This window comes from Bemisia tabaci, chromosome 2 (genome assembly GCF_918797505.1).
Source record: "Bemisia tabaci chromosome 2, PGI_BMITA_v3".
NCBI lineage: Eukaryota > Metazoa > Arthropoda > Insecta > Hemiptera > Aleyrodidae > Bemisia > Bemisia tabaci.
In genome coordinates, this window is record NC_092794.1 from 7,255,641 (window position 1) to 7,278,478 (window position 22,838).

Below are 22,838 nucleotides of genomic sequence, written 5' to 3' on the forward strand. Positions count from 1 at the left end.
TTGGTCAGATGCGCTGGTCACAGAATTCTAAAATAATCGAAATGATTTTGTTTTTATATGCTTGATTCTTAATGTTCAGCTAAAAAGATCCGAATATGAAGCATGTTGAGTATGCTGGTGTAAACAGGTGAAAATATCTCTTTCGGATTTTTCGGAGGATTGAGTTTGTAATTTGATCTGAAAAGTCTGAAGATTTCAAGGAAAAATATTCATAAATTCCTTCAAAAATAAATATTTCTGGGAGGAAATTTATCAACACTCGAACGTTTTTACTCAGCACAGCAGCATGAGAACTTTAGTATTTGTCTGAGCGTGATTATTTCATCATCGACGCTACCTCAAACAATTCGAGAGGTAAAGCTTAGCATGTTGATTTTTCTTCCTGGTCGAGTTGACATCCGGCGCTCTGGACCACAAACCCCGAAACCTCTCTCTCTCTTTTCTCTCTCTCTCCGTACGTACTGCTACACCGCACACCGCACACCGTGGTATCCTTGATACGGGGTTTAACGGCTGAATGATTCCACTTGCTCCACCCTCCCCCCTCCTACCCCACTCATTACTGCCACTCTTTTAGCCTGCGTGTCATTTTCATTCTTAAGCGGCGACAGGGTGCACATACAAATTGCCTTGTTAAAGTTAGCTCGTGACCGCAATAAAGTCAATTAATTAAACTGCTCGCATAAGACTAAACCCTCCAAAATCGGTGGCTGCGCAAAGCTGTAAGGGATATTTTTTTAATTACCTATAGGGACGAACAGCCGAAAGAAGACATCTCATAGTACGTAAAGTTGATCCACTTACACTGGGAACTTTGAATTCAGAGGCGAATATAAGGAAAATAGAGAGCACAAAAAAACACGGTAATTTTGAAAAATAAGATAGGAATGTTTTATTGATCATTGTTAAAAAAATTAGCTGCCTCGCTGGTTGAAAAAACATTATACATGAGTTTCAAATGAGTAGTTTTAAGTCATCCAGTTACATCTAAATTGATACATTTTCGGATGGAACCCTGCTCCTTTGGGTGGACGAATTTGGGTTACATTTAACCGTAAAGGGTTTGAGATTAAAAAGCGGCCAAAGTGGCTATTGAGTTTAATGGAGCCTTTTAAGATGGTTTTTGCAATGAGTGCACCCCGATTTCGGCATCCCTGAAAATCCCGGTGAAGCTCAAACTGTCCCAATTCCGATGGAACATACACGTGAACAGTCCCACATTTTGATTGCTGAAGAACAAAACCACGTACCACCGCTCAGTGGCGGATCCAGGGTGAGTCGCAGGGGGGCCATTTGCTGATGCTGAAGGCCCAGAAACTTTTAAAAAAAATAGGCCCTCCCAGATTGAATTTTAAGCAGTTTTAGCATATAGATTTTGTACGTAATGTAAAAGTTGAAAATTGACGAATAATACCTCTCTCAAGGTAATTTAATTTTAGTACATGGACTTGGTATTTATTTCTGCGGTGTTAAGTAACCTTTGGTTTGATAAACTTTCGGTATATAGTTCTGTCTTGAAACCATTTCTTTCTGTAAATTTTTGGGAGCACTTTTTTCCTTCCCCCTTCCCCCCTTCCCCCCTTTCGCCCTTCTTCCTTCTCTCTTTTTTCCTGTTTTGGCCCGAGGGGAGGGGGGCTAACATTCCCCCCTCCCCCTTCCTGGATCCGCCACTGCCTCCGTTTGTGATGTTGGAGACTTTTTGTGATACTTCATGGTTTCCTTGAAAGACGAGTCAACGTAATTTCGTCGGAAGCTTCCTTAATTAGACTACATTTTGCAATGGGGAACCTCTATTTCTGGCTTTTCCATAAAAGCACATTTCTGCAAAGGAAAATTAACGGCATAAATGTTGTTTCTAAAATGAACCAGAAAGAGTGGTTCCTATTTTCAATAAGTGGTACAATTTTCCTTCTCCGTTAGCAGAACATCCTGTAAACATTTCAAGCTATAAAAACGGCTTATTTCTCCTCGAAAAAATAAAATAGGATCGGACATTTTGAAACACCACAATTAAGATACGTGGCTTCGCACTTTAGCCATCGATTTTTGCACGTAGGTCCTTCTCAAAATTCTCAATGTAGACGTTGACTAATTTTCTTGACGCTATCCAGCTATAACACTGTCTTCATGAATTATTTCGGAATACTTTTCAAATTTTATAAGACTGAGAGCTGAGGTAACTCAATGTAATCTAGCTGGTTAACTAATTCTGAATCCAAACTCCGGCTAGAGCGTGATTGAACCGCCTGTAGAGTAGAGCTCCAGCAAAATACACAAGATAGATTGTGATTGCTTTGATAAAAAATTGCAGCATTTTATCCAACATTAAAATCCTGAAACAGAACAGAGCAGATTGACGGTTCTCATCGTTCACGTTGACTGTGACACAACACTTACATATTACGTTGTTTTGAAAGGAACAGTATTTGATTCAAGAGAAAGAAAAACTAGAATTTTCTCGCAGAAAACGCTCAATAGAGTTTCCCTTTGATTCAGATATAATGTTTGTTTGCAAAGCAATTAAAATTTTCTCGAGGAAATTCTTGAATGGCAATTAAATGTTCTCCAAGTTTTTTCCATTGTAACGTTAGTGGCGAAGCTCGAATAATCGATTATCGATATTTCCCTATTTGAAGCTATAGTAAAGAATCGATTATTTAGGTGTTCGCTACGAACACCCTGTTTATCGATACTTTTCCATAGGTTTAATTGGCATATTAATCGATATATATCGAAAAAAACGCTACGCCACTGATGAAGTATGGTAAAAACTTACGTGTGGAACTTTTTTCTTGAGCGTTCGAGATCCGTCCACGTCTCCTTCATTACGTAAAGTCCGTAACCCTTACTAATGCACGAGAAGTAGGTGAACCAGTCCAGGTTGTTGGATATTTCTAGGTCAAAAAGGTGCCGATCCGGAACTGACATGCTGGCCCAGAGACGCTGGATATTAGAGTCCTCAAAGTTCCAGTTATTTTGCGTAAAATCACTGAGCACGTTTCCCAGGAGTGCCATTTTCAAATAAATTTTATGCAACCTGCAGAGGAGTGTTAAAATGAAAAAATTATGAATGAAAACATTGAAAAATAAAGTTTTTAGATTATAGAATTGTGAGTGTGGAGAAGTTGTGTAAATAACTGCTATTATTTTTTCAAAATTCTTTTATTGTATTGTTCTCAAAATTGATAAAGTTGTGTATCTGATATACAAGGTGCCCTAAGGGTAATTCGCCAGTCTTCAAGGATCGATTTTTTGGGTCAAAGTAAGACTTTTTTGTTTTGTAAATTTTTTTTTTGAAAATGCTTTTTTTTCGACGCTGCAGCTCATCGAATTTGAGGATTTTTCTCCAAAATTTTCCCCATAACTCTGTTCCAAAGTTCGACGTCAAGCTGACTCACTTTTACTAGGGTAGTAGTGCAAGTAGGAATACCACTCATAACAAGAAATTGTGAATAATTATCGTTATTGAGAAAAATTGACCGCTAGAGAGAAAAATAAATTTATTTAAGAGGTTCAAAATTTAATGCACAAAATACTCACCTAGCAGGCTGGTTTTGCAATCTCTCAACCATTGTTAAAAAGGGGAGCGGTAGGAGATGATAGAGGAAGAATTTTAAGTTGTATAGAAAACGATTGCTTTCAAAGGAAGTGCGCATGACCCAAACTTGAAACTTCGAAGCCAGTTTCTGTGAGCGTATATGATAGAGCAGGTAAGAATACGTCTGTCCCCAAGTCACTGGAAATCGATTATTGACGTGATTGTAAATCGGAGTCAGGTTTCCTTTCTTTTTTCTTGTGGTACAAAAATATAAGAAGAAAAAATCAAATAAATCACATGTAGGTTGAAATAAATGAGTAGAGATTTGATAGGTTAAAGGTTGAACACTGATGGTAAATTGTAATTATTTGGTTGTGCCTCACTTCCATAAAGATTCATCCATAAGAATCATTGTTGCTGCTATAAAAAACTTCATTTTTAAGGGGCAAAGAGACCAAGTGGGATATGTGCAGTTTTTGAAAGCAGAAATAAGTGATTTCAGCTGAAACTAGTTGCTATATATATCCTAGGAGAAATTCAATCCTCAAAACCCATTAATGTATCAAACAGTTAGTTTGAACTTCCCTATCACTGCCACGGAGCTCTATATAATGTTGAAATTTTAGCAAAAACTGCACTTATCCCATTTATTCTCCAAGGCCCTTATTTATTGATTTTCCATTCATTTCAGGTGCAAATTTAAAGAATCATATCGACGGTGTAAGTCGGCTATCACATAACTCGTTTGCGGTGTCTGAAAATCTCCGCCTCTATGTTATTTTTTTGAAGGAGAACAAATTGACATCATTCCTTGAAGTTTTTGTAGAATTTTCTTCGCACCGAGAAAAAAAAATCACGGCCTTTTTAAGAGGTGCTGTCGAGTAGTTATCCGTTTAAAAAATAAAGTATAACAGGAAGTCTGCGACGTCGCAAACCGAGTTATGTGATTGCCGACTTACACCGTCGATATGTAGTTAAATATAACAATTTTTCATAATATTTTCATGAGTAAATCTGATTTGAATGGTGATTTTTAATGGCGTAAAGGGTCTTCGGTTCATTGTGGTCGTTGATTACAATTGAAAAATTTTAGAATGCTCCCAGCTTAACATCGATCTAATGTAATAGCTACTCTACTGCGGAAGGTATTTTATGAATGTTTTTTTCACCGTGATTCATGGAGATGCCAAGGAATTGCGACGAGCGCGCTTGCACATTTGTCGACCGGAACGATCTCTGCTTGTTTTGTTGCGTTCACGTAAATAGCTCGCAGAATGCCGAGCCCGATCCCCAGGAACAATGCACCGGCACCTTGGAATGAGCAATTCCACCCTCGAAGCGGCTCTTTATTCGAATTCATAACTGGAAAAATACACAGCTAAAATTCATAAAAAAAATTTGAACAAAAAAATGCAAAGCGCATTTTTATTTACGAGACTGAGCGTCAGGATTTCTAGCACAGCAATGAAAGGGTTACATGGACTTCAGTTTGCTACACTGCTGTGCCCAGGAAGAACGTCGTATGAGCCTTTAAACGCTGCGAAATTTCCTTTGATAATATATAAATTTTAAGGGAAATCTGTGAGCGTTTTTCCTCAACTTTTCGAAGAATTTTATTCACAATCAAATCCAAACTATCTGAAAATTCCAAGAGAAAATATTCATGACTCTCTTCAAAATTCAGCATTTTACCGGAGGAACTTTAGCAATTCTCGAATGTTCATACGACGTTTCTCCTTACCACGGTAGGATAGAATATGAATATTTCTGGATTTTCTGGGTCGGGAAACTTATAGCACATGTACTGTTCTTGAAATGAACAAGAGATAGTGGTTCCATATCGTAAAATTTAGTCCAACCTTAAAACGAAGAAATCGGTATTTTCTTTCAAATTTGACATCTGATCAATATTAATGGGACGGATTTCATCGCTCCTCTGACTCGGGGACCTATTTCGATTTCCGTATGAGCCTCAGAAATCATGGATTTATAAGTAAATCAGGGTTCATGTGGAAATACGTGTGAGATTTGCCCTCAAGTCAAAGGGGCGAGGATTTGATCAGGATCAGCCTAACCACGTTTAATAGCCTATCTTCCTCTCATTTTTAATTTTTTCAAAGGTGACGAAGTAACAGAATGCTTTTAAAATCTTTGTAGATTTCCCTCATATGTATAATAAAAAATACGATAAACTAAAAAAAATTCAAAAAGAATTTTAAACGCTTCCTTGTTTTGAAAAAATAAATTTAAGCGGAAATAAGGCATAACTCCTTATGTAGTTGAGCGTATTTAGTTTAAATCTATCTAATTACTATATTTAATCACTTCTTTTTTTAGAGTTGATTATCGAATTTTTTCTCGTGCTTCAGTTATCATTAATGCGAAACACTGCAAAGAAGACGTGCGGCAAATGTTCCGTCCGCTTGCAAAATTTTGAGCCTGGTCGATTTATTTCTCAAGGATTATGTTATTTAATGCATCATATTGATTCCTTTTCCTTTTTTACAACAATTTGGAATTTAATTAATTTATTTTTTTCATACTACTGACATGTAACAGCGACGGTTCATATCTTACCAATCGATGGTCTGTAAATAGCAATTGGCAGTTCTGACATTTCCTTTTGAGCTACCTCCTCGCCCATAGCCTTGGTTAGTGCGTATGCGTTAGGAATACTACCGAGAATTCTGCCAACAGTTCAAAAATATATTTATGTGATGAAATTTGAAAGAAAAAAAAAACCAGTGCAGAGTGCCACTTGTATTTTTTGAAAAAATGACAAATTAGTAATTTCTTATATAACTTATATTTGAGACCATAATACACCATGATGGAAAGAAATGAGTAGAGACATACGTATACATAAATTGATGGTTTTTTATACCTCTTCAATCTTTATCCCTATTCCCTGATAACTTTCTTTTGCTCGATCTCCCCTCCCTTCCATCACTAAAATTACAAACGTCTCCAAAAATTGAAGTAGATCTATTAACGAAGGGTTGTCATCTATAAGGCATGACAGAAATAACTGAAGCTGATGAACTAACGAAAGAACAGCGTGAAAGTTTTCTGCTGGGAGCTTTCTTTCTCAGACGCCAATTCATAAAAATCTCTGAAGACATCAGAGCAAAAATTACTTTGAAAATCAGACAAGAGTCACTCGTTATCGTTACATTACGCATTATCTGATATCTCACCCATCCTGTGCGTGCAGCGTTTTGTATATTACTTCACTATAAAGGGCCTAGTCATTATTTTTGTACAAGATTTCGTTTGAGTTTTTTATGTTTTTCTGACAATATATTCTCCAAGATTTCGTGAAAAAAAAAAAAAAAAAAAAAAAAAAAAAAAATTAATAGGTATTCTCTTCACAAAAATAAAATAAGAGCTGAAATTTGTGAACACCACAATCTAAATCCGAGATTCGGTAGTTTCATCATCAAACTTTAGCACCTCTTCTATGCTGTTTCTACCGATTTAACCTACACTTAAGTACAATGCCGCATCCCTCACTAATTTTTAGTGGACTGAAAGATGGCACCTCCGATATAAATTCCTGGCCAAGTTATTCCTGACTTATATGTGCTTTCGTTTTGCCCCACTTTAGGGCAGCAATTCTGCTTTTTCGTGTCCAAGTCAAGGTAGTTTAAACACGTTGTACTGCGAAGGAATGATTCAACTCTGTTGCCAACTGGTTAATTTGTAGTTTATCGAGCTTGAAATCACGTTGCTAGGACTGCTAGAAGCAGAGTGGCACCACGCCAAAATTGCACATGCATTTGTCTCCACCAGGAGAGAAGATTTTAAAAGTTTAGGACATGGCGAATGCGCTCAGCGGAAAACACTGTAAATTAGTTACGTCCAGGAGTTACATTATTTCAGTGTTTTCATAAAAATTTTGCCGTTTTGGTACGCTCACCTGAGCGACGACTTCTATATGACATTAATAGTACCGGAGAAACGATGGAAATCTCATCATTAACGTATCACGGAAAAAAGTGTCAGGGGTTATCCCCTAAAATTGTGGTACTACCCCAATTTGTTAGATGATATGACATTTCTAATTAATTGTGGTAGTACCGCAACATTCGAGTTAGTTACCTAATTTATTGGGGTACTACCATAATTATTTGGAAATGTCCTTATTATCCAACAACCTCGTGCTTTTTTTTCCGGGTATGAATGTCTCACCACACAGTGGAACGAACCAAGAGAAGAGGTCGGATATGAAATCTTTGGCTAAAGGTTCAAATTTTTATGTTTATTTCGTTTTTTTTCTAAGAGAAGATTTTACGAAAAAACCAACGAAGCCACTCTTAAACCTTCTTTTATCATATTTTCGAGAACATGAGCTTTCAATGTTTCCAGATGTTGTCTGACTTCTTCTAATGACTCGGTTCAGTGTGCGCGCCGTTTAAAATGACAATGACAATATTGTGTTCCGAAGGATAAAATAAAATAGATACCGAAGAATCGATAGCAATGCCTGTAATGTCATTTAACGATGTTCTGAAAAACGATAAGTCTTATAACCAGGTATACTGTTACTTTCCCTGAGTTACACCTGGTAAACACTGAAACGGGCAATTGTTTACATTGAGCGATTTTTTTTTTAATATATCGACAGAACATATGCTTTTTAATTAAACGTAAAAATAAATGTGCAATGAGGTAAGAAAATACTGTTTAAAAATTAGTTTGCATCAATTAAAAAAAAATGCAGGAAGTTTTTTCCCTCCTCCTCTTTCTTTTTCACCATTTTTTGTCGATATTTGAAGGGTAGAAAATGCAATTGAAGGGCTAGGAGGACAAGGCGCATAAGTGCAGCTTTTGAGACAATTGAGATATTCATACACTCAACTAAGTTTGGTTTGAAAGTATATTCAGTGAAACATTCACAACTTAAATCCAACTTTAAAGCATTAGAAGGTGATTTTTAACTTCCTTTCCGCTATAAGGCTCCATGAAATTATAAAACTTTGAACACGTATTCCTCGAAATAGCAAAAACAGCACTCATGTGCCCTGTCCTCCAAGCCCCCGATCCGAATAAGACAAACGGAACCCACACAATACGAAAACAGAGCGAGGAAAAGGACGCGCGTTGACGACGGCGCAGAGATACAACTATTCGTACTTGATGGATGTCCGTGTGGCATCTGCAAAATTGAAGGCGCGATGGCGAGAGGCGTGAACTCGCAATGCTCCACTCTATCGTATGTACCCGACCGATCCTAAATTACCTGCGGGGCACGTTTTTTTTTTTGCATGCCTCTGGTCAATTCGATCTGGTTTGTGCATCTACGGGTTGAAACTATTTTTTCTCATATTATATCTTATTATTACGCAGAAGAGACGTTAATGACCGATGGTGACATCTGTACCCGCATCATACCTGACCGCGGATACTCATCACGTGGGTCATTTCACGTGATTTTGAGGGGTTTTAATATTTTAGGAGAGGGTGGGGGTACTTTAGAGAGATCGCGTTAAAGAACTATTGAAATTGACACTTTTATTTCAATATATTAAATATTCCTCTTAAAATTCTAACCGTCTGCACAAATTATATGACTAGACGAAACATAAGTAAAAAAAAATATATATTCAATATTCCGCCGAGTACAGTTTTACTTCGGATTACACACATCCGGTGTTGAACATTAATTCATCACAGTTAACTTCAAATACAATGAACCCAAAGCACTCTACCAACCATATTTCTACTTCATTGTATCATACATAACTATACATTATCACCTATTCGGTGAGACGTTGGATGGATTCAAAGTAACCCTCTTTTAAGTGGACTGCATTTTGCAATCAGGAACTATAATTTTTGGCTCAGCTAAGGAACAACACATGTAGTATTAGTTTTCCAATGCACATAAGTGTTTTTACGGGTAAGCCAAAAAATGTAACTCCCAAATGCAAAATGTAGTCCAATTGTGACAAGGCAGCATGCATGCAACATGCCTTGCGTAATTGAATGATTTGTATTTGATTTTAAAAACATTGAAACAATCGTTATCGAAGACGTGTCAAGGGTGAATTAAACAAACCCGACGTCGGCAGTATGGTCCGCATGCAAAATCAGATAGAACGAGCCTGAATGCTAAGTGAATCAAGCATATCTGTATACTTTATAATATTATCCCATATCCCCTTTAAAGTATGTATATTGTCAAATAAGACGCCAGATATTCTTTCAAGTATACCTTTCTTCATTGAGATATAAGTCTTCGTTAGAAAAATGAATAAATAAAACAATAATAAAAACTCCAGGGAAATGTTCATTTGAAACAAATTGAATAAATGACTAATCTTGTATCACTACGAATGAATCTTGCTCAAGGCGCATTCCTTCTACCATGAAAAGGGGAGTGAGAAGTCACTGCAAAGAACGAAATATTATTTTGCAGTAATCTCTTCCAAATCTTTCTCTCTCATTATGCACCGCGGCATAACCTCAGATCCTTGATGGAGTTAAAGAAAATCAAAGGACTTCGTGTTTGATTTGAGGCTGTGAATCTTTCCGCATCCTCTGCTACCTCTCACATTGTCCCTTGCCAAGTATATTTTCCACGATTTTTACTGAAATTGAGTTCTCGAGCGTCTAGAATTTTCTCACATACTGTTAAATCTGAGGGAAATACTTTTTATTTAATGAAAATTATTTATTTCTTGGAAGAACTGTACTTAAATTGAAGAAAATGCGTTCCACAGGCGCAATGTCTAGGAAAAAGTATTACAGGCGCCAAGTTTTACGATGTGAAGATACATTTTTACGACTTTTTCTTTTGCCTTTTGGTCATGTTCCATTCTAAGGATTCAGAACCAAACACAAAGATCACGAGCCTCAATTTTCTTGGTAAAAACAATCGTTATCTTTAACACTCATTGAGCGTACTTCACGCCTATGTGCAAAAATTCAACCTCATCTAAGATTATTAACCAGCCGTCAAAAATCTTTTTTTTGTTTCTTTTTTTTGGGAGGGGGGGGGGATGACTCCCGAGAAGTTGAAATACTGGCGCTTTTTATAGTCCTTCAGGCAGGCGATATGATGGTTTCGAAGTTTGTTAAACTTAATTTTAGATTTTCAAGGTTCAAACCGAAACACCGGAGCAAAAACAGAGTGAAGAGGACAAAAGTCGCGTGAAGAAAAAGAAAAGAAGAAGAAGAAGAAGAAGTGGAAGAAAAAGAATCATCGTTGAATCTCCGGTGATGATTAATCGGGAGGCGTTGAAATTGGCATGCATGATGGCAAAAATAATCATTGCTCCTGGCTCATTTACAAAATCACAAATCTACACATGGGAAACTATCATGTTACATAAGTTGTTTCTAAAATGAGCCAAAAATAACAATTTCTTTTTGCGTAATGCAACTATTCGAACGTTGGAGTACCGCTAGGAGGTATCACAATTTCGGAAGGCGTTTTGGGAGATTTCTGAGATCATAGCATGCGCCATCTAAGCTGATAATGCTGACCATGCTGTGCCAAGTAAAAATGACGTATAAACATTCCGACGTTATCAAATTTTCTCTGATTGAACAAGAATATTCTGGGTAACTATGAGTTTTATTCTTCAAATTTTTCAGAAAATTTTCCTTGTAAATTTATCTAGAAATTCAAGCAGATATGTACTGACATTTTCTGATATGTGATGATCATACGAAATCCGGCAATGCGTGAATGTTCATACGGCGTTTTATCGTCGCAATACAGTATGGTGCTGAGCGTTGTTCAGTACCAGTTTTATTTATATTAGTATAATTTGTATACCGCAGTGTTTGAACCAGTTTGGAGTTTAAAAATAGGGCGAAAAAAATTCGTGGTAATAACTTACAGTCTAGAAAGGCAACCAACGGTGTAATCGTCAGTCGAATTTAGAAGAGTCTCAATTTGAGATTCCGTATATGGAGTTGGGTAGAATTTTTCTTGGATAAGTCGGGAAGAGTGGTGACAATGGCTGAAAGCCGTTGAGGTATGAACAAAAGCCTGAGATTAAACAGAAAAAAGAGAGGAATTAACCATTCTGGAGGGAACTAATAAAAAAATTCATACATACAATTTGGTTTAGGAGGTTCATGATAGCACTAAAATCTAATTTGTAGGAGTTTGGCATGTATTGATGCCTGACTTAGAGCGTGAAATGGGTAATCTAGAATTTTTTTTAAAAATTACACGGGGGTAGCGAAGAGAGTTTGAGAATAAACTTTTAACATCTCCAACTATTCCAAGTAGATTTATTAAATTGAAAATAGAGACATTTTTACCGTTCGTTTGATAACCATCGATGTTTCCAGTTGAAAATTACGATGAATCAACAATGAAAAATAAATAAATAATAGATGTACCTATCATAAGATTTTCAAACTTACTATTGATGTTACCGTGGAAAGTTTCAAACTTTCGAGCTCATTCAGAAAACCTATTGACAGGTGACCAAAATTTTATCTGAATTATTTTTTTCCGGGATTACAACCTTATTTTCCTTTTTGTACGATTCAAATGTAAGAGAAAAAATGTTTAAATTTTATTTGGATCACATCTGTGCCAAAGAGAGTGCATCGTATCACAATAGATCGCTTATTGATATCACGTCACTTGTAAGGTTGCTTTGAATACATATCTACTAATTTCATAATGCTCTTGATGAAATATTCTGGTTGATTCAGAATTCAATTCACGCTTTGAAAATTTTTTTGGGGTGAATTTCTTTTCCGAGCAATGAAGCAACAGATAAACCTTTTTTTCACATTCATATATACCGTGTTTTTGTGCGCTCTTTATTTACAAGGGGAATAGGGAAAAACGAGAAACTCGACACTGTAAAAATGTTAGTCATGAAATTATGTATAGTGAAAGTATTACCTTCAAATTTGACATAGATTTAGCCAAAGCTAAAATAGTTTTCAGGCTGATCACGTTTATATAAAATGCCTCCTTGATCGGCTCATCAAATCGGACGGTTGCGGCCACGTTGAAAATAATGTTCACTTCATCTTTAAGTAATTTCATGTCAGAGGGACTGATTCCCAAGCCATCTTTCCCCACATCTCCCGGCACCACTATCACCTTCTCGATGATTTTTGGATGATGTGACAGCAGCGGTCCAAACAACTAAAACATAATAGTTTCCTGAAACTAATTGAACATTCATCTTACTGTGAGCGCGCACAGCCCCTCTCAGAAATCAAATCACCAGAAATCTACCAATAGCTGTGCCAAAACTCTTTTACTCACTTTTTTTATTTATTTATTTTTCTCCTTTCCTTGTATTAATTCAGATCGACGTAACTAACGTGTGATCAAAAAAGGGTGGGTATTATTGATAGTAGGTAATGTTTGGAGTAATCAAAGAAACATTTTTCAGTCATAATAGAGCACTTTCATCTTTTCACAAAAGTGCCAAAGTTCGGAACGATGTATCTCCGCTTGCAACGTTGTTGACTTCCTGTCATACTTTGTTTTTTCTTCGGGAAACTAGGCAACGTAATTTCTTAAAAACTTCCTTGATTTTTCTTCCATATAAGTTAGAAGAATATTCTGTATAAATTTCAAGCTATGCAGTTATTTTTTTTTTTTTTTTTTTTTCAAAACAATAAAATATGAGTGAAACTTTTAAAACGTAGCTATGGAGATACGTAGTTTTGCATTTTGGTCATAGACATACACTGGCGATAGGGCTGATTCACTGAATGACAAAAAACACATTAAATACACCTTGGTAATGTAGTCATAGGAGACGTACTCAAGTGAATAAAAGCACAGGTACAAAATTTTTATACTCTTTTAAACAGCATTTCATAAGATACTCTTCACTTTTTGGGCAAATTTGATTTCATTCCATCTTCTACTTTAGATTCATCTGTGCGTGGATTTTGTTGGTTATGCACTCACCGGATTTGAGAACATTTCTTTCGCCCTTTCCTCAGCAGACTTTCCTTTAAACGCTCTTACGAGGAGGAATATGTTTTTAATGCCTGGACATGACCTGAAAAATTAAGTCAATCTGATTAGATCAATTCTACCGTAATGTTTTACAAGAAAGTGTGATGAAATTTACGCCAACAGACATAGTTAGAATTGATTAAGAATATTCCGGGCCTTTAAACCTCTCAGAGGCAGCTTTTAATCGTCCTACGAATCAATTAAACACGTGAAATTTCAATCCTTTTATGGCAATGCTTGGTAATTTAAAATTTCAGGAGAATTTTCCTCGCATAATGTGGTCTGACGATTTTAACCATTGCAATTGACGATTTTCATAATTTTTTTCAAAAATTATTATTTCAGCAAGAGAAAATCGGCAACGTTGTAATTTTGAAATCGCGATATGCATTACTTTGAAGACTGGTGTCAATTTCCGCGTGCCAATGAAAAGCCTACTACTTATGCATTTGATGTGAAGGAATGACGAAAAGACATCCTAAGAAGGGGTAAGGATCCGAGCAAAAATTTTGCAAAGTTTTTGAGATTTTATTTTTGTATTTACTAAGCGGTTGCAATTTTTTGAAATTTAACAATGTGACAGTGTGACAATAACTGTACATCCACACTGAGGATTGGATGTTAATTGGTTTTTACCATGAGAAGGAAAAGGAATGGAAAGAAAGAAATTTTCAATAGATTAATCTATAATACATACATAAAGTCGCTTTTATAGCGCCGCCTCGCGCTCTGCGACGCCCAATCGCCATTGCCCCCTATCCTCCCAGAGATCATCAGGCAATTGGCACCTTCTGATCTCCTCCTCCACCCCTTGTCGCCAACCTTTCACAGCTAATCTATAATACCTTTATTTAAAGCATCTGATATCAAAGAGCGGATGACGATAATCGTTTTTCTGTAATTAGTTTTCTAAAAATTGATAGTTGAAATTTTGGTGAGCGAATTCTTTCACTCATCGTTGCTCATCTTTTTCGGGAAACTTAAAAACGCGCCTACATTGAAAACAGCTGAGCGCTTTACCATAATTAGAACTTCCCCGTTTGTTTTTATTGTGGTGTTTTCAAAATTAAATTAATGTTATTGAAATACGACAAAAAATTATAAAAATACGCTCCTTCTCGGACAGTAAATATTTCTTCGTTAATGTATTCCGAAGATTTAGTGCGCTTGGACTGATAAAGGCTAATTTGCCCGAGAAATATCCGCTTCTTTACGGGAGAAGTTTCGTTAGAATGCGAAGCGTGTCCTTGCGTCAAAGAGAGCTCTTGAAACAAGATTCTGCGCACCAAAGGCAAGCCAATCTGATTATTTATACGTCGATATTTCAATGAGCTCCTCAATTTATATTCTCTCCCATTAATTTCAAAGGTTACTTAACCTGAGACTTTTAAAATGATTTCCTCGGAAGAAACTATTCCCTTTAATTCGCTCGTAAAACCAATCGCTCAAGAAGTTTTTCTTCATTCTCCTTTTTTTCCTGTTTATCTACCTAATCCAGCGAATTTAAACTAATAGAGAAAAAGCAGGAGATATACCCTTTCCCTTTGCTCTTAACTTTCTTTTCCGCCATCACTTGAAGATTCACTTCATCAATAATTGGTATTATAAAAGGTCTCGAAAAGCAGAGGCAAAATTTTCTAGATATCCCGGACTTTATTGAACCAATCCTTCGTTCTTTGCAAAATGGAGATGTTGCAGGTGTGAGGAATTTGCGATTTGACTGTTGATTCTTGGGTAACAGTTCGCGAGAAACACGATGGTGCCACTGGTTTTCTCTGAAATCTATTCCCAAGCTCAAAAAAAGCTCTCAAGTTAAGGCCAAAATGGAGGGTATATCCTACGCTATCCTGAGAGTCCACTTCTACATCAAAACAAACTCTCCATGCAAAGATTGGGAGCAAATACATTAACAGGGCTGCCACTTTATTTGGGGACTCCAAAATTGAAAACATCAGTGCTAATGTATTTGCTCCCTATCTTTGTATGGAGAGTTTGTTTTGATGTAGAAGTGGACTCTCAGGATAGCGTGGGATATCCCCTCCATTTTGGCCTCAACTTGAGAGCTGTTTTTGAGCTTGGGAGATGATTTCAGAGAAAACTACTAGCACCATCGTGTTTCTCGCGAACTTTTACAGAAGAATCAACAGTCAAATCGCAAATTCCTCACACATGCAACATCTCCATTGGTATTTTAAAGGTCTCGAAAAGCAGAGGTTTGCAGAGGTAGCAAATATTTTTTTTTCATCAATTAAATTAAGAATAATCCATACAGGATGTGCAAACATTTTAAAATCATGAGTTGAAAAACGCTGACTCCGCAAGATTAAATATTAGAGCCTAACACAAAGCGAAGCGGCGACGCACTGGCGCCTACAAACCTAACAGGGATACTTCACGCATTGCGCAATGCGTGAAGTATCCCTGTTAGGTTTGTAGGCGCCAATGCCCGTTTCGCGTTCTCTGCCCGCCCGCCGCGCCGCAGCGTGCCACGGCGTCTGAAGCAACTATTTTACACCGGAGGTATTGCACAGTATCATAAGAAATTGAAGGCGCTCTAACATATTAAGAATGACAGTCATCCTTCAAAAGTACGGAGCTTTCCTCGCAAAATAAATCAAGATACTACGGCACAAAAAGAGAGCGGTTGTCCAAAAACTAACTAAGTCCTAGTATCCGTAATTAGTAACGTTTAGTAACGTTTATCGTCTGGCTGTTGCTTAATCGCCATCGGCTATAAAAGACTATAAGAAATTGTACAGCCGGCTACAGAATCTATTGGAAATATTACAGCCGGCTTTGGGTATATGGTATTTTGGAACACAGATTCTACCGCCAATTTTTATCGGGGAATTCTTTAAAACTGCCGTGATTTTTCTTCTCTGTGCGAAGAAAATTCTGCAAAAACTTGGAGGAATGATGTCAATTTGCTCTCCTTTATTAAAAAAGAACATAGAGGCGGAGTATTTCAGACACCGCAAACGAGATACGTGATTGCAGACTTACGCTGTCGATATGGCTATTCCGCTTTTATTAATTAACATTGGTGGATCCAGCAAATTGGCAACATTGTTTCCCACCATTTAAACCTGTGGAAATGTATCGATTCTTGGAGGGGCCAGGTGCTCCAACAAGAATCGGTTATTTAACGGTAGGTTTAAACGGAGGGAATTCGGTGTTGCCAAATTGCTTGATCCGCCTCTGTTGATTAATTAATGTTCTCAACCACATAATATTTGATCATTATCTTCTTTATCTATCGGGAGTTTCAATGATCAACCCGCAGAGGAGTTTAGTCATCATTGACATGTCCTCCTTTACCTACACAGTTCAGATTAAAGCCCTCCGTTTTGCCTAATGCACATTGGCGGATCCAGCAAACCGGCAACATTGCCTTTTCTCCATTTAAAGCTATGGAAATGTATCCATTATTTGGACGTATTTCTATCATATAGATTTATGTGCAGGTGAGAAATATGGGGTGTGCTCTTTAGTTCTCTGGCCGTATGAGTGAATGAGAGTAATAAAGCGCCAGTGACGTCAACGGAAATGGATGCGGCTCCTCGTAGTGCGCTTTAACTCATGAGCCCTGTCCACAACGTCCTCGTGCCATGCCCGCGGCTCATATATCCCGCATTCAGTTGGCACATACTTCTCTTTGCTGAATTTAAAATCCCGCTTTTCCAATTCTTCGAAAGGAATCACGCCCACTGACCACATTGTTTCTCATCCAGCTTTCTAGATCACACTCCATGTTTCTCACCTTCACATAGTTCTGTTTGATAGAAATATGTTCATTTGAGGGGCCAGGTGCTGGTGCTCCTAGAGTCTCTTTATACTGAGAGTCAAGACAATTCGGCTCATGGATGTCACAAACCGGAATAAAGATTACAGAAATTGAACGTTTTTCGTAATCGTTGATCGGCCCATTCTCAAATGCCTTTCTCCGTTCCTCCTCTCATTCCGTTTGTTCCTTGCCGAACCCGTAATTCCCTGGTCCATTCCAGATTATAATCTTTGCAGTTGGTGAAAATGTAATCTTTATTCCCGTTTGTGACATTGTGGAGGCCTAAAATACGGGAACCAATCAGAAATGGATTCAAATTGTCTTGACTCTCAGTATAAAGGGACTCTAGGTGCTCCGACAAGAATCAATTATTTAACATAGGTTTAAATGGAGGCAATCGGATGTTGCCAAATTGCAGGATCCACCTCTGCTCATGCACAAAATCTAATTTGAACGAACCTGAGGAGTTTCTCGACAAGCGCCATGCCGACAAATCCAGTGCCGCCTGTGACGAAGACACTGGTGCCCTCATAGAACTTCTGTATGACGGACGGCGCAGAGGCGCAAGCTCGCTCCGGCGGAGGGAACAACTCTTCGGGTTCTTCTTCGTCGCCATTTTTGCAGATCCGTTCGATGACGTCCGGGAAGCAGTAGACCATGTCTCGCGCCGATTGTGTCCCCTCTGATTTGATTCCGCATTCAGCTCCCGTTAATATTGAGTCCAAGTCCTCGGCTTCAACAGAAACATTAACCGTGATGGCCCGATCATGAGAGGGAAGATTCGATAGACCACTCGAAGCGGGAATCACCTTTAAGTAAGAGAAGGCAAATCCCTTATTACTTTAAAAAAGGTAAATGAGATTGGAATGGATCATCAATTAATGACGTCAAGTATCAGCGGTGGATCCAGCAATTTGGCAGCACCGGATTGCCTGAATTTAAACCTATGATAAATAATCGATTCTTGTCGGAGCACCTAGCCCCTTCAAGAATCGATGCATTTCCATAGATTTAAATGGAGAAAAGAAAATGCTGTCACTTTGCTGAATCCGCCTGTGTCAAGTATGGGACCTAATTTTAGACCCCTACTGTCCCAGTGTTAACCATTAAGTCCTCTCTTCCCTACATCCTCTTTTTTAAGTTATTTGAGGTCTTTAATCCATTTGATTATTCTGCAACCTTGAATGAACATCGGGTCTGGGCTAGTGCACGTATCCATGCTCAAGACTTTCAAATATTCAGGGATTAAGGACGAGTGGAATCTGTCTCTGCAGATCCTTTCGTCAATATACGGAAAAAAAGAGGTAGGGGTTAAGTCCCAAATGTTGGAGTCCCAACTCCCAACTGTCCCAACATTCCCAATTAATTGTGGTAATACCCAGATTAATTGTAGTAGTATCCCAATTAATTTTGGTAGTTTACCAATAAATTAAGTCACTAATCCAAATGTTGTGGTACTACCCCAACTAGAGTTGCGGTGCTACCAAAATTAATTGGAAATGTACATATCATCCAACAAATTTGGGTAGTAGAACAATTTTGGGGGATATCCCCCGACACTTTTTTTTCCGTGTATACCATGAAAATTTGTCGCACAAAAAAGCTTGCATCACCTAAAATCGATACTTTTCATGGGTTTTAATGGTGGAAGATCAGTGTTGCCAACTACGGAAATCGCTACTGTGGAAAAGTGTCTAGCCTACTGGCAGCGTAATCAGAGTTAAGAAATTTCACGAAAGATTATAAAAAGAAATTTCATTTAACACGCAGAATTCAGGATTAAACCCTTGAAACTTATGAATCTCCTTAAGTTCATTTATAGGCACGTGGTAAACTGTGAAAGGGAACTTTAGAAATGCCCAGAAAGTTGAGTAAAACAGCAAAAACATAATTTTGAATTTTTTATCTTAAATTTTGGTTGAACACACAGCCGTACCGGTTGAACACCAAAATAAATTTTACGGATAAAGTAAGACGTTAGCTTTCATATTTGGAGCAAAACAAATTTCTTGACTATAAAGAATCCTAGTACCCCCTAATAGTATATCGTTCTTTTTTGGTACAAAAGGGAGGGATCTTGAACTATCTTTGAAACAATTTAAATGATTTTTTCATTTGTCTCTGATTTTTTCAGAAATTAACAGTTTGAAATTTGAGGTTAGGGTCCCTGGTCCCCCTCCCCATGATGAGCCAGAACTGCCAGAAGAGAAAGAGTAGTAAGAGAAGACCAGAAGAGAAGAGCTGAGAGAAGACCGCGCTCCAACTGGTCTAATTGACGAATATTATTCTCTTTGAAAATAAAAACAAATTCTGTTAGAAAAAATAAGCATTTTTGACATTTTGTCGGTCGAAAGAAATTTCATTGGGAAAAAAGAAATTTCATGAAATTTCTTGTGAAATTTAATGAAATTTCATTCGATGAAATTTCTTTTAGCAACTCTGAGCGTAATGGACGTGTAAACGAATGCAAAGCTCGGATGAGCACTGGGCAATCGCTCGAGACTTAAAATTTATGCACTGCCGGCCCGAACGTCGCCATGGTAAGTCTAAAAAGAAAATCGAATAAAATTAAGGCAGGTCATTTCGATTCCTCGTCACGGCGCGACGCGACGCAATGCAAGACAAGGTCGGGCTGCACTCCAAGCTTAAGGTCAGAACTGCCATGCAACGGAAAAAACGCCGTATGAGCATTAAAATGTTGCCATTTTCCCGGATGAAACATGTATTTTTGAGGTACGTTATGCATATTTTCCCGTGAAATTTGTAGATATTTTAGATTAAATTGTGTTCAAAATTGTCTTGAAAATTGAAAGGAAAATATCCAACAGTTTCTTTAAAAGTTCGTATTTTATCCGAGGAAATTTGGCAACGCTTGAAGGCTCATACGGCGTTTTCCCTAACCTCGGCAGAGAAATTATTCACGGTCTCATTCTTACGTATTCAAGTATTATATTGAGAGAGGGAGATGGGAACCGAAATTCTTCAACGTCAATACCCATCACTAGAGATTGTTTTAACTTTTTTACTCCCCCCCCCCCTTCTTGAACAAATTTTGACATCAGACAGTCTCTCGTGAGTAATTAATCATTGACTACGGTTTAAGTATCTTTTTTTAAAGAGTATGAACACCCCAAGTTATACATATTGCAATAAATTGCAATTACATGGTAAATTTATTGCTACTGCGTCGGAGTGTCGTGTAAGTTGCCTATCTACCGATTGAAGGATCACCTCTTATTGCAATTTATTGCAATAAAATTGAAATAAGATGCAATTTTTTAGTGTATCGAGAATAGCGTATCTTCCTAAAACATGGAACTCATCTTCTTGATTCTTTAAAATTAGCATTTCTTAACCAAATAATGTAAAAATATTACAATTGTATTCCAATAAATCGCACTTGTATTGCATTAAATCGCAATTTTATTTCAATATTTTCATCGCACCGTGCTACTTGAGGCTGCACCAGTGCACCAGTGCAGTAAATGTAATATTTTTTCATGTACAAGGGAGATCATCTTGCTTTAATCCGGTCATTTTGGCTGGGATAATAAGCGTGGGATTAGCGAAAAGGCCAATTGAAATTTGGTGACAAAAATCGGTCAGTATCCTTTCTTTTTCTTGCATCTGGGTCTAAGATATGTTTCTAACAGAGCTTTCGCCGATATTCTAGTGACGGAAATTGAAGAAGAATAGAAAATTAAAAAAAAAAAAAAAACAAGAATTAATCATCATAGAGTGTTCAATATTTGCTACAGAGGTGTTAAATCATGGTCATTACATTCCTGAATACTGAAGTGCGAGAAAAATTATCGGAATCTTTCAAAAACTACAGAGGTTGAAGGAGTCCCGATATTTGCATTAATGTAGGTTGAGATGCGAAAGGCAAAATTATTATTTAATAATCAGCTTTAGGCATGCAGCAGGAAAAGAACTTACCAACGTTTATCAGGGCAATCAACACCGCCAGTCAGTCTTGTAGTGTATAGGATCCACAACACTACTCGAACTAAGGATGCGAAGATGAAAACAAAATTAAAAACGAAAACTGCACTAAATAATGTTACGAAAGAATTATATTCCTATTCAAGCTACTCAGTGCTTTCTAAGAGAACAGAGGAACACTAAGTGATTAAAAATGTCACGCGTAAATAACACAACGATGCACTGATAGGTATTAAAATCAACATCACTTCGGCCAACGCTGCTAAAATTGAAAAGTGATTATATTCATTCCGGGTTTTTTTTACGTGTAGAAAAGCACACTCTGCACACAGTATTTAAACGATCGGATGAATAAGATGTTTCACGTAGGAGTAGTCATCTATTAATGTTTCACTTTCCTTGAAAGTATGTGCGACAGTGTACATTGTTGTCCAGACCTTTTAATTAGATGCACGCTTTCCTCCTCTGTCGCGATTGCATAATATGAATGCTTAATTGTGACCGTCTACGGGAAAGGGACCTTAGTCCACAGAGGAAGCTTTTTCAGTAAAATTATTTTCTGTCAAGTTCGGTCGAATAATTGGATTTTGAGATTTCAATGGAACATTCTTTAAGAGTCTTAAATAAGCGTTTCTGTTCATTTTTGCGTCAAAAAACATGGAAATAAATAGGATAGTCGTCACATCCAGCAGCTGCTTAAAAATGCGGCAGCTACCGTGCGGTAGTTACGATAAATATCGCGGTAGAGGACTTAACTAACCCGGTAATCGCAACGACTACCGCACGTTAGCTACCGAATTTTTGACCAGCCGCTGGTTGTGGCGATTATCCTATTTTTTCCGTGAAAAGCATAAATCTGCACTATACTCCGGTAGTCTCGTACCCCAAACACGACTGACCAAAGTTTTAAATAGTTTTTTTTTTTTCTCTCAAAATCACATTCTTTTAAATGCGAACTTTGAACCGCCATAACTCCGGTTTGATTTGACTATTTAAACGTGTGCGGTTCCAAAATGTTCGCAAAAGACTCAATCAATGAGTCGATTTCGAGTTTTTGTGAACTGTACGGGTCCTTTTTAGGCCTGAACTTCCGGATATTTTTTGTAAAGGAACAAGAAGGCAACTTTCCAAGGGGGATCTGAAGGCTCCCCCGAGAAAGCATAGGCGGACCCAGACACCTCAAACAGGGGGGAGAGGGTTGCAAGGGGGTGGGGGGCCTTCCTCAGAAAATATTTGAATTTTTGAAGCACCTGATGTGCAGTTTAAGTCAATATTGTCATGAATAATTATCAAATGCAAGTATCTTTCCTTACTCTTTCCTATGTTCCTTCCTTCTCTTTTCTTTCTCTCCTCCTTCTCTTTTTCTTCTTCCTCTTCTCTGGCGAATGGGGGGTGGGTGGGGGGGGCGTAGGCCCCCTAAGCCCCCCTGGATCTGCCTATGCGAAACAATTTTGAAAACTGAAACGTCTTAGGGACAACTTCGAACTGTTCTTGCGGAAAAAATGATTGGAATACAATATCAAATTATGACAAAAATGTCAGACACTTGTCACATAAAATCCCTTAGATTTTTTTTTTATATAAAGAATTTCTAGTAGATCTCTGAGGATACG

The 22,838-nt window shown here is 37.6% G+C and overlaps 1 protein-coding gene and 1 long non-coding RNA gene across 3 annotated transcripts in view; one reads left to right on the plus strand and one right to left on the minus strand.

The window, feature by feature from the left end:
- Window positions 1-17,876, plus strand: part of LOC109032836 (uncharacterized) — a 34,911-nt gene extending 17,035 nt beyond the window's left edge. Inside the window, exons 2-3 of one of the 2 annotated variants that reach the window (XR_002008962.2) lie at window positions 13,842-13,984; window positions 17,745-17,876. This is a non-coding gene — a long non-coding RNA (uncharacterized lncRNA). Of the gene's footprint in view, window positions 1-13,841; window positions 13,985-17,698 lie in introns of both variants that reach the window. The other variant, XR_002008963.2, reaches the window with a different exon arrangement.
- LOC109032834 (fatty acyl-CoA reductase wat) lies at window positions 558-21,854 on the minus strand. Its single transcript, XM_019045137.2, has 10 exons — window positions 21,220-21,854; window positions 17,740-18,089; window positions 13,446-13,539; window positions 12,417-12,665; window positions 11,389-11,540; window positions 6,116-6,225; window positions 4,708-4,900; window positions 3,541-3,792; window positions 2,777-3,037; window positions 558-2,333 (listed from the first exon to the last, which is right to left on the minus strand). Exons 2-10 carry the CDS (start codon window positions 17,937-17,939, stop codon window positions 2,204-2,206), a joined length of 1,641 nt encoding a protein of 546 aa, XP_018900682.2. The 5' UTR covers window positions 17,940-18,089; window positions 21,220-21,854; the 3' UTR covers window positions 558-2,203.
- Between the last annotated feature and the right edge of the window lie 984 nt (window positions 21,855-22,838).

Bases quoted from the DNA above. Each gene is read 5' to 3' on its own strand.
- LOC109032834 (XM_019045137.2), bottom strand. From the start codon at position 17,939: ATGGTCTACTGCTTCCCGGACGTCATCGAACGGATCTGCAAAAATGGC. The intron at 6,226-11,388 runs GTAAGTTATTAC...AACTGTTGGCAG, and splicing joins GTTGGTTGCCTTTCTAGACT to AATTCTCGGTAGTATTCCTA. The intron at 3,038-3,540 runs GTGAGTATTTTG...ACTCCTCTGCAG, and splicing joins TTGCAAAACCAGCCTGCTAG to GTTGCATAAAATTTATTTGA.